The 16801-nt window shown below is 47.5% G+C and overlaps 1 protein-coding gene across 1 annotated transcript in view; it reads left to right on the plus strand.

Moving 5' to 3' along the window:
- The window catches only part of xpnpep1 (X-prolyl aminopeptidase (aminopeptidase P) 1, soluble), a 76345-nt gene that overhangs the window by 19839 nt on the left and 39705 nt on the right, over window positions 1–16801 (plus strand). Inside the window, 3 exon segments of the mRNA XM_068053385.1 lie at window positions 4545–4619; window positions 4622–4639; window positions 10616–10697. Coding sequence (XP_067909486.1) covers window positions 4545–4619; window positions 4622–4639; window positions 10616–10697 — 175 coding nt within the window.

Genomic DNA, 16801 nt, shown 5'->3' on the forward strand with positions numbered 1-16801 from the left:
GATGAGGGTAAACCAGTGGATGTGGTGTACATGGATTTTAGTAAGGCATTTGATAAGGTCCCCCATGGTAGACTTATGGAGAAAATCAGGAGGCATGGGATAGTGGGGAATGTGGCCAGTTGGATTAAGAATTGGCTAACTGATAGAAGGCAGAGAGTGGTCTTAGATGGTAAATACTCAGCCTGGAGCCCAGTTACCAGTGGCGTGCCACAGGGATCAGTTCTGGGTCCTCTCCTGTTTGTGATTTTTATTAACGACTTGGATGAGGAAGTCGAAGGGTGGGTCAGTAAATTTGCAGATGATACAAAGGTTGGTGGAGTTGTGGATACCGAGGAGGGCTATTGTCGTCTGCAAAGGGACTTGGATAGGTTGCAGTGCTGGGCTGAAAAGTGGCAGATGGAGTTTAACCCTGAAAAGTGTGAGGTCGTCCATTTTGGAAGGACAAACACGAATGCAAAATACTGGGTTAACGGTAGGGTTCTTGGGCATGTGGAGGAGCAGAGAGACCTTGGGGTCTATGTGCATAGATCGTTGAAAGTTGCAACTCAAGTGGATAGGGCTGTGAAGAAGGCATATGGGGTGTTAGCGTTCATTAGCAGAGGGATTGAATTTAAGAGCCGTGAGGTGATGATGCAGCTGTACAGGACCTTGGTAAGGCCTCATTTGGAGTACTGTGTGCAGTTCTGGTCGCCTCATTTTAGGAAGGATGTGGAAGCCTTGGAGAGGGTGCAGAGGAGATTTACCAGGATGTTGCCTGGAATGGAGAATAAGTCTTACGAGGAAAGGCTGAACATTCTAGGCCTCTTCTCATTAGAACGGAGAAGGATGAGGGGTGACATGATAGAGGTTTATAAGATGATCAGGGGAATAGATAGGGTAGACAGTCAGAAACTTTTTCCCCGGGTGGAGCAAAGCGTTACAAGGGGTCATAAATTTAAGGTGAAGGGTGGGAGATATAAGGGGGATGTCAGGGGAAGGTTCTTTACCCAGAGAGTGGTCGAGCATGGAATGCCTTGCCTGGGGAAGTTGTTGAGTCAGAAACTTTAGGGACTTTCAAACGGCTTTTAGATAGGTATATGGATAAAGGAGAATGATGGGGTATAGATTAAATTGTCCTTGACAGAGGACAAAGGATCGGCACAACATCGTGGGCCGAAGGGCCTGTTCTGTGCTGTATTTTTCTATGTTCTATGTTCTACTTAATATAAAATGAATTGCTTTGAAGTGCAGTTACCGTTATGCAGCTATATGTTAAAGACATTCTACACACAGCAAGTTCCCACAAATTAAGAAGAATGAAGACTGGACGTGTCGTCTTATGTTACGTGTTCAAGACATGGTGTGTGTTTTAAACCTAAGCCTTGACTCAGGAGTGAGAGTGCTACATATTAGTTGAGCTAATAACCAAGTGCAGGAATTACAGAGAAATCACAACACTGAAACCAATTGTTTGGCCCAATCAGTCCATGTTATTATTTATCCTCTGCATATGGGCAGTAGTTTCAGTTGCATGCACCCACTTTGTTCTCACATCCTTTTCCTTCAACCACCTATCAAACCTAATCTTAGTGGTGGGTGGAACACTTTTTTTTTCTACTTCTTGGCAAAAGCTTGTCTAGACATCAAGTATTCGCACAACGAGTGAACCTCCCTCTGCACCAACCCAATGACTTCCTGAACTTCAACCTCAGAGGATTGTCCCATACTGCACACGTGTTTGGATGTTTATAAGGATACTTGGAGCTTAGTAGGACCCTTACCACCAGCAGAGAGTGAAGAACCTTTTACCAGCAGTTTGGGCTGGATTTGAGCGTTCAGAGATGAAATTATAGGCTCCTTAACCCATCATCTAGTCCTAATAGGTCAGTTTTAAAAGATAAACATACAAGTAAATTGTGACTATCACTAATACAGCTTTCAAAAAAATGTTTGTAGCAATCTAAGAAGAAAGAAGTATTTTAGACAGATTTCTTGTTATGAATAATATAAAGCAGATTTAAAAGTATTGTACATCTGAACAGATGACCCCTCAAGCCTGCTCTCACATTCAGTAAGATCATAGCTGATCTTCAACTCCACTTTCCTGCCTTCTCCCCATATTCATTGATTTCCTTATTGTCCAAAATGTATTGATCTCAGTATTGAATATACTCAATGACTGAGCATCCACTGGGGCAGAGAGTTCCAAAGATTCACATCTTCTGAGTGAAGAAATCTCTCCTCATCTCCTAAATGGCTGACTCCATATGCTGAGATTCTGCCTCAGGTTCTAGACTCTCCAGCTGAGGGGAAACAACCTCTCAGTATCTACCCTGTCAGGCCCTCCAGGAAGTTTATACAGTTCAATGAGATCATCTCTCATTCTTCTAAACTACATATAGGACCATTTACTCAATCTTATCCCAGCAATCAAACTAGTGAAAGTTTGTTGCACCCCCTCTAAGGCCTATCCTTCCTTAGGTAAAGATACCAAAACTGTACACACTACTCCAAGCCTATGTAATTACAGCAAGACTTCTTTACTATTATACGCCAAACCCCTTGGAATAAAGGCCAACATACCAATATGTACTAGTCTCTTAACTTTTCAAAAATATTCTGCCTTTCTATTCTTCCTACCAAAGTGGATAATTTCACATTGCCCAACATTATACTCGATCTGCCACCTTCTTGCCCACTACTTTACCCGTCTATTTCTCTTTGCAGACTCTTTGTGTCATCAAAGCTTACTTTTCCACCTGTCAGAACCATGAAATATTCTGTTTGTAATGTTCTCTTAGGGAACCAAAATCATTGCTTTGTTTCATACTACTGAATGTGAAAGAGCTATTGTAGTTGTCTTTCAAAAGGGGTGTTGTTTTGAAGAATATAATTAAGAATCACTTTAGGGAGTTAGATAAATTTCAGATCTATAGCCTATTTTCAACAGCACTGAACATAGATCTGACTTGGAAGTCTCCAGCAGCTGTTCATTACTAAACTTGGGTAATGGTTACTGCCAACATTGTGCTATCTCAGCACTGATATAGAAATCTACTTTCTGTGATCAGGTATTCCTCATTGCCCACTGTAAAAGAGGAACCAACCCATGCAGCTAGAGTGGTGTAAGACAGGAGTAGCCACCCTCCTAAAATCCCACCAGGGAAGAGAGAAAGGGTGATTTCGCGCCCCCCCCCCACCCCCCGGGTACCCAAATACCAGCCTGTCTGCCCTCCCTGTAAAGCCACCAACAACAATTCACTCCAACTGTCTCATGTACAATGGCAGGAAAACACTTACAGCCTGGCCGACACATTTCAAATAGCACCAGGTGATCTTTTATCTTTTACGCAGGAATGGGTAGGCAGAATCTTCCGTTAGTATCTCATCTGAGTGATTACATCTCTGACAAAAGCACTCCTCAGTCTGGGTTATGGGGTCAAGAGACTGAACTTTGTGTTTCCCCTAGTAGGCTGTCTGATAAATGTGGAATGGAATGTTCGTCTTTATATATAGAGGGCTAGAATATAACAGAGAGGACATTTTGCTACAGCTCTACAAAACCCTGTTTAGACCGCATCTGGTGTAATGTGTACAATTCTGGACGCAGCAACTTCGGATATTTTGGCCTTGGAAGGAGTGCAGCACAAGTTCACCAAATGTTACTAGTGCTCCAAGGGTTACATTGAGGAGAGATTACATAAACTAGACTTGTATTCTCTGGAATATAGAAGGTTAAGGTTGATTTGATTTGGGGTGTTTTGGATTTTGAAAGGAATTGATAGGGTAGATAGAAACTTTTTTCTGCTGGTCAGGGAATCTAGGACATGGAGTCATAATCTTAAAATCAGAGCCAGGCTATTCCAAACAGAAGTTAGGAAACCCTTGATGCGAAGGGTGATAGAAGTGTGGAACACACGTGCACAGGAAACAGCAGATACTAGCTCAATTAATTTTAAACCTGAGATCGATAGATGTTTGCGTTTAAAGGATATGGAACCAAGGCAAGTAGATGGTCATGGTGGTATAGTGGTAATGTCACTGGGCTAGCAATGCAGAGGCCCAGGCTAGTGCTCTGGGGACACCATGACAGATGGTGAAATTTGAATTCAATTAATATAGCTGAATTAAAAAGCTAGTCTAATGGTGACCATGAAACCATTGTCGATTGTTGTAAAAACCCATCTTGTTCACTAATGTCCTTTAGGGATGGAAATCTGCCGTCTTGACCTGGTCTGGCCTACATGTGACTCTAGACCCACAGCAATGTGGTTGACTCTTAACTGTCCTCTGAAATGGCCTAGTGAGCAACTTAGTTCAAGGGCAATTAGGGATGGGCATAAAATGCTGGCCTAGCCAGCGATGCCCACATCCCATGAACGAACATATTAAAAAAAAAATTAGGATACAGATCAGTTACGATCCCATTGAATGGTGGAATAGGCTGGAGGCATCTGAATGGCCTACTCCTGTTCTTCTGTCCTTAAATATTAATGTCAATCCTTGCTTCGTCTTGTAGAAGTAATGCTTACGGTTTTCAGAATTGTGTTTTAACTTCCTTTCAGGTATGTCTTGGCAAGACAAAATTGTACAACAGCGTGCAAAGATGGCAGAGAAGAATGCCAGTTGGCTGGTGATCACAGCCTCGATGAAATTGCATGTGGGTACATTTTTTTTCCTTTGAAGAATTTAGGAATTGAAAAATCAATGTTATTTTTAGAAAGAAATTTTATGGAAGAGGAAGAATTTACATTTAAGTAGTATTTACATTTTTACATTTATATAGCACCTATTCATGTCAGTGAAATATCCCAAGTACTATCCAACCATTTACGTAATGTTCATAGAAACAAAGCATTTGCTCCAGCTGGTCCATGCTGGTATTGATGCTCCATACAGCTTCCTCCTACCCTGCTTCCTTTAGCTCTATTAGCTTATCCTTCTACTCCTTTCTCCCTCAAGTACTTATTTAGCCTCTGTTCTTCTGTGCTGTTTGCCTCAACTACTCCCTGTAGTAGCAAGTTCCATATTATAGCCACTGTCTGAATAATTAAAAAAGTTTCTCCTGAAATTCTTATTGGATTTATTTGCAACTTATATTTATATCCTCTGGCTTTGGACTCCCTAATAAATGAAAACATTATTTTGCACACAGCTTGGTTCTATGAAAAGCAATGGAATGAATGATGAGTTAATCTGTTTTATCTTGGTGTCGGTTGTGGGAGCAATGTTGTCCAGGTTAGCACCAGAACACTCTACTGTCTCTTGAAAGAGTGCCATTGAAGCTTGAACAGCTTCTTTCTAGTGCCGTGTCTGACAGTACTTGTGCAATGTTCTTCTCTTACTGATTGCAGTGTTAGCTGAAATAATGTGTACGAGTCAGAGAGTAAATTTTGAGTCTCGGCGTTCTGACTTGGAGCTGAGTGTGCCCGGCTAAGCTATGGTGATAGTTAGTAGTGATGTGATGTACAATAATCTATATTCCTTAAGGTATCATCTTCCATCAAGGGCTCTCTTCAGGGCCAACTTGAACATTATTTTGTTCCAAGCATCAACATTTTTAATATCTTACTGCAGAATTCACAGGGAAGTGAGCATTTCTCTCCCCATCCCCTCCCTCCGATCCCCTCCCTCCCTCCGATCCCCTCCCTCCCTCGATCCCCTCCCTCCCTCCGATCCCCTCCCTCTCTCCTATCCCCACCCACCCTCCATCCTATCCCCATCCCCTCCCTCCCATCCCCTCCCTCCCTCTCTCCGATACCCTCCCTCCCTCCTTCCCTCCCTCCTATCCCCTCCCTCCCTCCTATCCCCACCCACCCTCCATCCTATCCCCTCCCTCCCTCCCCCTCCCTCCCCCTCCCTCCCCCTCCCTCCCCCTCCCTCCCCCTCCCTCCCCCTCCCTCTCCCCCTCCCTCCCCTCCCTCTCCCCCTCCCTCCCCCTCCCACCCCCTCCCTCTCCCCCCTCTCCCCCCCCTCTCCCCCCCTCTCCCCCCCCTCTCCCCCCCCCTCTCCCCCCCTCTCCCCCCCCCCTCTCCCCCCCCCTCTCCACCCCCCTCTCCCCCCCCTCTCCACCCCCCTCTCCACCCCCCTCTCCCCCCCCTCTCCCCCCCCCTCTCCCCCCCCCTCTCCCCCCCCCCTCTCCCCCCCCTCTCTCCCCCCCCTCTCTCCCCCCCTCTCTCCCCCCCTCTCTCCCCCCCTCTCACCCCCCCCTCTCACCCCCCCCTCTCCCCCCCCCTCTCCCCCCCCCTCTCCCCCCCCTCTCCCCCCCCCTCTCCCCCCCCTCTCCCCCCCCTCTCTCCCCCCCCCTCTCCCCCCCCCCTCTCCCCCCCCCCTCTCCCCCCCCCTCTCCCCCCCCTCCCCCCCCCTCTCCCCCCCCCCTCTCCCCCCCCCTCTCCCCCCCCCTCTCCCCCCCCCCTCTCCCCCCCCCTCTCCCCCCCCCCCTCTCCCCCCCCCTCTCCCCCCCCCCTCTCCCCCCCCCCCTCTCCCCCCCCCTCTCCCCCCCCCTCTCCCCCCCCCCCTCTCCCCCCCCCTCTCCCCCCCCCCTCTCCCCCCCCCTCTTCCCCCCCCCTCTCCCCCCCCTCTCCCCCCCCCTCTCCCCCCCCCTCTCCCCCCCCTCTCCCCCCCCCTCTCCCCCCCCTCTCCCCCCCCCTCTCCCCCCCCCTCTCCCCCCCCCTCTCCCCCCCCCTCTCCCCCCCCCCCCCGTCTCTCCCCCCCCCGTCTCTCCCCCCCCCCGTCTCTCCCCCCCCCCGTCTCTCCCCCCCCCCGTCTCTCCCCCCCCCCGTCTCTCCCCCCCCCGTCTCTCCCCCCCCCCGTCTCTCCCCCCCCCGTCTCTCCCCCCCCGTCTCTCCCCCCCCCGTCTCTCCCCCCCCCCGTCTCTCCCCCCCCCCGTCTCTCCCCCCCCGTCTCTCCCCCCCCCCGTCTCTCCCCCCCCCCGTCTCTCCCCCCCCCCGTCTCTCCCCCCCCCGTCTCTCCCCCCCCCCGTCTCTCCCCCCCCCGTCTCTCCCCCCCCCCGTCTCTCCCCCCCCCCGTCTCTCCCCCCCCCGTCTCTCCCCCCCCCCGTCTCTCCCCCCCCCCGTCTCTCCCCCCCCCCCGTCTCTCCCCCCCCCCGTCTCTCCCCCCCCCGTCTCTCTCCCCCCCCGTCTCTCCCCCCCCCCGTCTCTCCCCCCCCCGTCTCTCCCCCCCCCGTCTCTCCCCCCCCCGTCTCTCCCCCCCCCGTCTCTCCCCCCCCGTCTCTCCCCCCCCGTCTCTCCCCCCCCGTCTCTCCCCCCCCCGTCTCTCCCCCCCCGTCTCTCCCCCCCCCGTCTCTCCCCCCCCCGTCTCTCCCCCCCCCGTCTCTCCCCCCCCCCGTCTCTCCCCCCCCCGTCTCTCCCCCCCCCGTCTCTCCCCCCCCCGTCTCTCCCCCCCCCGTCTCTCTCCCCCCCCGTCTCTCTCCCCCCCGTCTCTCTCCCCCCCCGTCTCTCCCCCCCCTCTCTCCCCCCCCTCTCTCCCCCCCCTCTCTCCCCCCCCTCTCTCCCCCCCCTCTCTCCCCCCCCTCTCTCCCCCCCTCTCTCCCCCCCCTCTCTCCCCACCCCCCCCTCTTTCCCCACCCCCCCCCTCTTTCCCCACCCCCCCCCTCTTTCCCCACCCCCCCCCTCTTTCCCCACCCCCCCCCTCTTTCCCCACCCCTCCTCCTCTTTCCCCACCCCTCCTCCTCTTTCCCCACCCCTCCTCCTCTTTCCCCCTCCCCCCTCCTCTTTCCCCCTCCCCCCCTCCTCTTTCCCCCTCCCCCCCTCCTCTTTCCCCCTCCCCCCCTCCTCTTTCCCCCTCCCCCCTCCTCTTTCCCCCTCCCCCCCTCCTCTTTCCCCCTCCCCCCCTCCTCTTTCCCCCTCCCCCCTCCTCCTCTTTCCCCCTCCCCCCTCCTCCTCTTTCCCCCTCCCCCCTCCTCCTCTTTCCCCCTCCCCCCTCCTCCTCTTTCCCCCTCCCCCCTCCTCCTCTTTCCCCCTCTCCCCCTCCTCCTCTTTCCCCCTCTCCCCCCCCTCTCCCCCCCTCTCCCCCCCCTCTCCCCCCCCTCTCCCCCCCTCTCCCCCCCTCTCCCCCCCCTCTCCCCCCCCTCTCCCCCCCCTCTCCCCCCCCTCTCCGCCCCCCCCTCTCCGCCCCCCCTCTCCGCCCCCCCTCTCCGCCCCCCCCCTCTTTCGCCCCCCCCCTCTTTCGCCCCCCCCTCTTCGCCCCCCCCTCTTTCGCCCCCCCCCTCTTTCGCCCCCCCCCTCTTTCGCCCCCCCCCCTCTTTCGCCCCCCCCCCTCTTTCGCCCCCCCCTCTTTCGCCCCCCCCCCTCTTTCGCCCCCCCCTCTTTCGCCCCCCCCCTCTTTCGCCCACCCCCTCTTTCGCCCCCCCCTCCTCTTTCCCCACCCCTCCTCCTCTTTCCCCCTCCCCCCCTCCTCTTTCCCCTCCCCCCTCCTCTTTCCCCTCCCCCCTCCTCCTCTTTCCCCCTCCCCCCTCCTCCTCTTTCCCCCTCCCCCCTCCTCCTCTTTCCCCCTCCCCCCTCCTCCTCTTTCCCCCTCCCCCCTCCTCCTCTTTCCCCCTCCCCCCTCCTCCTCTTTCCCCCCTCCCCCCCCTCCTCTTTCCCCCCTCCCCCCCCTCCTCTTTCCCCCTCCCCCCCCTCCTCTCTTTCCCCCTCCCCCCCCCTCCTCTTTCCCCCCTCCCCCCCTCCTCTTTCCCCCTCCCCCCCCTTAATTCTTTGTGCATCTCATTCTAATGCTACCAACATCTCCCCTTTACTGGGACACATTAAAGGGCAAAAACATTCTTTTTAATTGTTGGAATTCACTGCTCTGAGGCCATTCTTGTAAACCTAGACACTTAATGTCAACAGGTTATTTGATTGGAGGAGCATCACAGCTTAGGACAATCTTCCTCAGGCCTACATTCGTTTTCCAGCTCTGGTCACTGGAAAGCGATCAGGAGTGGAAGACCTGACTTTTTTTCCCTCATTCATTTAACCAGGACTGCTGAGGTAAATTGTACTGATCCAGCTGGCATCTTGGCTGCCATGAGCCAACTAGCACATTTTGGGGATAGAGCCCAGGGGACTTTCCTTGTGTATATAATTCAGTGCCTCACTGGGCAATGCACTCAGCAACGTGAGCTGCGGACATGATTGTTTCAACTATGCATTCTGCCTCCCCCTCCCCCTCTCCCAGCGAATCCTTTAATTGTTAGACCTAACTTGTGGTATCTGGTAAATGATCTGTTTGACAAATAAGACTTATGTGATCTGTTGTGCACTCGTTCTGCAGCATATAGCATAACTTTGCAGGGTAATTACAGAACCACAGTTTTGTACAGGCCTACACTTCTCTTGAAATTGTATGCCTCTTGCAAGTTTTTTCTTCAGTGTTTATGAAATGTTGACGTTAAATGGTAATTGCGGCTTCTTCTGTCAGATTATTGCAGTACTTGTATTTCACCTCTTGAAGATGCTGCAAGTCATATAACTCTTACTCCTAGTGTTAAATATGTATGAGTTCTTGTCAATCAACCTTACATATGACAGTGATTGTTGAGCTGTACTTACTTAAGCTCCAGCAGCAGTGAATTCCCTTAGGAGCTATCTGCACATTTTGAAAGCTGTTATGCAACATCTGTATAAGTTATTTACATATATATTACAAGGTATTATCAAGGATAAATGCATGAAACTAGAACTTAATCTATAACTCACAGTATTCACTGAATACTTAGCATAACGTGTGTTCAAAACAAATTCTAGCACAGCCCTCAGGCGTGATTCAAGACCTTGTTTTAATGTTTGGCCAGTGGTGTAGTGTGTTGATGTTATCGAGAGGGAAATAGGCAGCAGTTGTGATGAAAGAGAAACAGGGTCATGAACCTGGGGCCAATTTGGGTGGTGGAATTTTGAGCAGCTTGCTTGAACTTGAGGCAATGGCTGAGAAAGGGAATGGAATTGGTGACGTGTCTATGGAGTTTGTGGTTGATACAACTAAAATTGTAACAAAAGCAAAATACTGCACATGCTGGAAATCGAGAGTAACAGAAAATGCTGGAAATATTGTGTGGTAAGGCAGCATCTGTGGAGAGAGGAGCAGTTAATGTTTCAGAGATGTCACACATTTTAAGCAAGTACAGAGGCAGGGAAAACCAGGGGGAGGTGGAGGAAAGAACAAATGGATGGGTCTGTGATAGGGTGGGAAACAGGAAATATTAAATGCAAAAGGGATGATGGGGCATAGCAAAAGAGAGTTAAGAAAGTTAAGAAACAAAAGAGGAGCTGTAAATGCCAACAGCAGAATCATTACCAATAGCTGCTGTCCAAAATAATTGGAGCAGTGGTTATAATCTGAAATTGTTCAGTTTAGAAGGCTGTAAATTTTGTAATCGAAAGATGAGGTTCTGTTCCTCGAGCTTCCGTTGAGATCGTTTGGAACAGTGTCTGAGACTGAGGACCAAGTGGGAGTGGAGGGGAGAATTAAAATGGCAAGTGACTGGAAGTCCATTGTCATGCTTGCAGACTGAATGGAGGGGTTCAGCAAAGCGATCACTCTATCTGTGTTTGGTCTCCAACCTTGACAAGATTTAAGTTTTATTGTAATGTTTTCTTGCCTGTACTGTTTTGATTTTTTTTTTTGCCCCTCTCCACAGGGCTGTTTAATCTTCGTGGCTCTGAGATACAATACAATCCAGTGTTCTTCGCCTTCGCAATCATTGGTTTAAACTCCATTAGGTAATTTGGGTGCAAAAAGCACCCTCCATTTTGTTATCTGAAGCGTTATTGCATAGCTTAAACTATTAAGTTCAAATTTTGTTTAATGTCAGTTTTTCTAAGGTTGTAACAAACATGGTTTTGAAGGCTTATTAGATTTGGGTGCATCTGACATCAAAAATTTCAAAATTATAAGTACACAGTAATAAAAGAATTCAGTTACGCGGAGAGACTGGAGAAGCTGGGGTTGTTCTCATTAGAGCAAAGAAGTTAAAGGGAAGATGTAATAGAGGTATTTGAAATTAATGGGGTGGGGGGGGGGGTTGATGAGTAAATGGTGATCAGCTGTTTCCACTCACAGGAAGGTCGATAACCAGAGGACACAAATTTAAGATAATTGGCAAGTAAACCTAGTGGGGAGATGAGGATAATTGCTTTTACTCATTGGGTTGTTATGATCTGGATGCAATGCCTGAAAGGGTGGTGGAAGCAGATTGAATAATAACTTTCAAAAGGGGAATTGATATATATTTAAAAAGGAAAAATTTGCTGGGCGGCAAGGAAAATGGTATTTCAAAGAGCTGGCACAGGCATGATGGGCTGAATGGCCTCCTATGCTGTAGGATTCTATGACATGTATTTGAAGCTGGGCAGGAACACTGACTGGCAGAGGGGCGTTCAAGGCCAGTGAAACATGCACTGGGGTTAACTATATTTTTGCTTCCCTTATGTATGAATGAGCATATACTCTAAAATATATTTGGACTGGGGTGGAATTGGGAAAGTCTCATACACTTTATGTTGCTCCACATCTATAATCCAATATTTTCATACATTTACATTGCAGTGGATCGTACAAAGGTCCTTTAGTACAAAGTATTTCTAACCAACTGCCACCCAAATGAAATAAAGGCAGCAGTAATACATTTATTTTTATGTATATGTTGGACTCAGTACATATCAACCTTTTATAAGCATGTACTAATATTGGGGGCTTATGTCCTATTTCACCATATTTTTCTCATATAGCTGTAACATATTAAAAATCTTACATCTGTGCGCATTTCCTTTCTGTGCAACTTGAATTTCTGTGCAACTGGACTTTCTGTTGTCATTTTTCCCATTATAAATGTCCATGCCTACATTTATGATGGGTTTTGCCATTGCAAATCTGTCAGGCTGGTTGCAGTGTCTGCCAACTGGATTCCCACAAATCACTTAATACTTTCTGAAAACTACAAGTCTACTTAAACTTGTTGCACTGTAATTGCACCCTCCCGCCTGTGTCGTGCTGCAGTGCCTCCACTGAGGTGGGGTGTAATTATACCCCATTACACCATGTCCAGTTTACCTAAGTGTGCTTCTATATAAATGTGGATGCAGGAGTTTATCATCGGGAAAGTTGGCAGGAATTGCGTAGAGACATTAGGATTTTGTCCTTTTGCTCAAAATAATCAGTTAACCAGCTACTGATATTTTAATGTTCAGTAGCCCCATCAATATCTGGAAAGATAACACAGATAGACTGATGTTACGGATGTCAGAACCATGAGTATCTGAAACGTTAATTTATTCTTTTTTCAAATGCTTTGCATTTCCAGCATTTTTGTTGTTTCAGATTTCCAGCACTTGTCATATTTGCTTGTTGTCTCTTTTTTGTTATTTATTATTCCAGCCCATGTTTTGTCGTGCAGGCCTGCTGTGAATTTAGATCCCCGATTAAGTAGGATATCATTTGTCCCGGCAATAATGCCACTTGCCCGATGCGAACTCATTAGCTATTCAGGTTTAAGTTGAAGCAAGCTGTCAACTGTTCTAGTGTTCTCCTTGTTTGTGCATTCACTTGATTGCAGTTCCCTGATTGATTACCTGAAACCCACTTATTAATACACTGTTTTTATGAATCCACTTAGAATAGTTTTTACTTAAATATACCTTCCACTAATTTTTACACAACCTATTTTCTTTGATTGCAGAGCCAGTTCAATGTCACATTTTTCTCGGTGCATTTTGTTTCCAAATTGCAGTCTGCTTTATTATTTCTCACATGTCAGTCTTCCATGGTGGGTGTACGTTGCATCGTAGGTGATGTGCAAATCGCTCTGACAATACTTAACTAGTTGTCTTCGTTACGACAGCTCAGGACAAAGTCCCCAGTCAAAATATATGATTCTGGTCGTGGTGGGAGCAACGCACTGTCAATTCAGTCCCGTCGCATCATATTTCTTTAAGCTTTCCAAATCGAAGAAAACAGCAGCCAAATTGAATAATCGAGTAACCCTGAATGAAGCGAACCAAACCAGATATCAACAAATTAATTATTTATTAAAAAAACCTAAAATCTTAAACATTAAGATAAACCAATAGCTAAAGACCTTTTAACTTCTTATTTAAAAAAGTCTAACTCCCGCATTCGCATACATATACTCAAACTAACAGTAGTTTGGTTTTTAATTAGCTGCCTGAAAAAATAAAAATAAAGTCTTTGCAATTACGTTCCTGACGAAATGGAGTCTTCCAATACAACACAGTCAAAGTTCACTTGCAGTCTTCCAAGGTCCGATGAAACAGAAGGCCCTTCCAAAAATGGGGTTCAACAGTTCGGCAATTGTAGTATTAAACTCTTTTTTTTTTCCCCAGCGATGAGCACAGCAGATATCAATAATTTGTTGTGAAAGAAAAAAGCTTTTTTCTTATTTTCTTAGGGAATTAATTCAGCTTGAAGCTTTGTAGAATCTTCTTGAAAGAGAGAGAAAATAAAACTGCTTCTTCCTTCAATTGCTGGAACAATCTCTCTGCCCAAACCAGTTTTTGCCAGCCAGTATTCAAAAGTCAAACTGCAACATTGAATCTCTTGTCCTCTCTCTCTCTCTGTGACTGTTGCTTGGCATCCAGAATGCAGTCTGACTCACTACCTCCAGAGAGATCTTAAAGGTGCATTGATCTCTTTATGGTCTTAAAGGCGCACCACAATATTTCTGAGGAGAGGAAAAAAAAAGCACAGGACTGTGACACCTTTAACATAATTGTTTTCATCTGTCCTTCCTGTTTTTCAATGTTTCTACAGCTCTCTTGCTTCTCATTTCACTTTGCCTGCTACATCCACCTTTCCTCAATTCATTCGCTAACTGCATTCAACTTTAATCCACTTTCACACTACTACAAAGTATCTACAGGACAAAATCAGGCCATTCATCTCAACTGGTCCATGCCGGTATTTATGGTCCACCTGAGCCTCCTTACACCCTTTTTTCAGGTGTGCTGCTGGGGCAGCAGAACTGGATTTAGTTGTGTAAATGTATGGAGCTTACTCTCTAACACCAGCTTCGAAATTAAGCTTTAGATTAAATTTTCTTCCCTCCATATATCTTTAAGTCTGAGCACCTTATATATTTTGAACAAATTGGACACACTAATAAGATGTCATTGTAATTCACTGCTTACCACCCACACAACCACAAGTAAATATTTTAAAATTTGATTCCAGTGCCTTGTCATAGCAGCAAATCATTTCACCTGAGAGGAAGACTGGGTGTGTTAGGTACAAGCCTTTTAGCCTTTGATCAGTGCTGGGGCCTCAACTATTTACAATCTATATTAATGATTTGGATGTAGGGTAGTGGACTCTTTAAGAAGGGAGGGAGACAGAAAGCAGGAATCTATAGGCCAGTTAGCCGAACGTCTGTCGTAGGGAAAATGCTTGAATCCATTATTAAGAAGATAATAGCAAGACATTTAGAAAATTATAATACAATCAAGCAGAGTCAACATGGCATTGTAGAAGGGAAATCGTGTTTGGAAAATTTATTAGAGTTCTTTGAGGAAGTAACTAGCAGGGTGGATAATGGGGAACCAGTAGACATGGGGTATTTGGATTTCCAGAAGGCATTCGATAAGGTGCCACACAAAAGGTTACTACACAAGATAAGAGCTCATGGGGTTGGGGGTACCATATTAGCATGGATAGAGGTTAATTAACAGGAGGCAGAGAGTTGGGATAAATGGCTCATTTTTTTGGGGGTACCATATTAGCATGGATAGAGGTTAATTAACAGGAGGCAGAGAGTTGGGATAAATGGCTCATTTTTTAGTTGCCAAACTGTAACTAGTGGAGTGCCACAGGAATCAGTGCTGGGGCCTCAACTATTTACAATCTATATTAATGATTTGGATGTAGGGACCAAGTGTATGATAGCTAAATTTGCTGATGGCACAAAGATAGGAAAGCATGTTGTGAAGTGGACGCAAAAAGTCTGCAAAGGGATATAGATAGGTAAAGTGAGTGGGAATAAAATATGGCAGATGGAGTACAAAGTGGGAAAATGTGAGGTTGCCCACTTTGACAGGAGGAATAGAAAAGCAGAATCTTATTTAAATGGAGAGAGATTGCAGAAATCTGTGGCACAGAGGGATCTGGGTGTCCTGGTACATGAATCACAAAAAGCTAGCCTGAACGTGATTGGGAAGGCAAATGGAATAGAGTCATAGAGTTATACAGCACAGAAACAGGCCCTTCGGCTCACTGTTTTCGCACCGGCCATTAAGCCTGTCCTAGTCCCATTTTCCAGCACATGGCCCATAGCCTTGTATGCTATGGCATTTCAAACTCATCTAAATCCTTATTAAATCTTGTGAGGGTCCCTGCCTCTACCACCCCTTCAGGCAGTATGTTCCAGATTCCAACCACCCTCTGGGTGAAATTTCTTTTCCTCAAATCCCCTCTAAACTTCCTGCCCCTTACCTTAAATCTGTGCCCCTTGGTTATTGACACCTCCGCTAAGGGAAGAAGTTTCTTGCTATCTCCCCTATCTATGCTCCTCATAACTTTGAATACTTCAATCAGGTACCCCCTCAGCCTTCCCTGCTCTAAGGAAAACAACCCTAGTCTATCCAGTCTCTCTTCATAGCTGAAATGCTCCAGCCCAGGCAACATCCTTGTGAATCTCCTCTGAACCCTCTCCAGTGCAATGACATCCTTCCTATAGTGTGGTGCCCAGAACTGTACACAGTATTTTTATGCAGCTCCATCATAACCTCCCTGCTCTTGTATTCTATGCCTCGGCTAATAAAGGCTTATCCCAAATGCCTTCCTAACCACCTTATCTACCTGTGCTGCTACCTTCAGTGATCTGTGGACAAGTACACCAAGGTCTCTCAGACCTTCTGTACTTTCTAGGGTCCTACCATCCATTGTATATTCCCTTGCCTTGTTAGTCCTCCCAAAATGCAACACCTCACACTTCTTAGGATTAAATTCCATTTGTCACTGCTCTACCCATCTTACCAGCCCATCTATATTGTCCTGTAATCTAAGGCTTTCCTCCTCACTATTTACGACACCACCAATTTTCCTGTCATCTGCGAACTTACTGATCATACCTTTTATATTCACGTCTAAATCATCATTGTACACTGCAAACAGCAAGGCTCCCAGCACCGATCCCTGCAGTACACCACTGGTCACAGGCTTCCAATTGCAAAAACAACCCTCGACCATCACCCTCTGCCTCCTGCCACTAAGCCAATTTCGGATCCAATTTGCCAAATTGCCCTGGAACCCATGGGCTCTTACCTTCTTGACCAATCTCCCTTATGGGACCTTATCAAAAGCCTTACTGAAGTCCATGTAGACTACATCAACTGCTTTACCCTCATCTACACACCTAATCACCTCTTTGAAAAATTCAGTGAAATTTGTTAGACATGACCTCCCCTTTATTGCAAGGGGAATGGAGTATAAAAGTAGAGAAATGTTGCTGCAGCTGTACAGGGCCTTAGTGAGACCACAACTGGAGTATTGTGTACTGTTTTGGTCTCCTTACTTAAGGAAGCATGTAATTGCATTGGAAGCAGTTTAGAGAAGGTTCTCTCAGCTGATTTCTGGGATGAAGGGGTTGTCTTACAAGGAAAGATTGAGCAGGTTAGGCTTATACATTTGGAGTTTTAAAGAATGAAAGGTGATCTTATTTAAGCATGTAAGATTCTGAGGGGACTTGACAGGGTGGATGCTTGTAGGATGTTTCCCCTTGTGAGGGAATCTAGAACTAGAGGACACAGTTTAAAAATAAGGGATCTCCCATTTAAGATGAAGAGGATTTTTTTCTCACAGTGGGTCGTTAGACTTT

Source organism: Heterodontus francisci, chromosome 20, assembly GCF_036365525.1.
Source record: "Heterodontus francisci isolate sHetFra1 chromosome 20, sHetFra1.hap1, whole genome shotgun sequence".
Lineage (NCBI taxonomy): Eukaryota > Metazoa > Chordata > Chondrichthyes > Heterodontiformes > Heterodontidae > Heterodontus > Heterodontus francisci.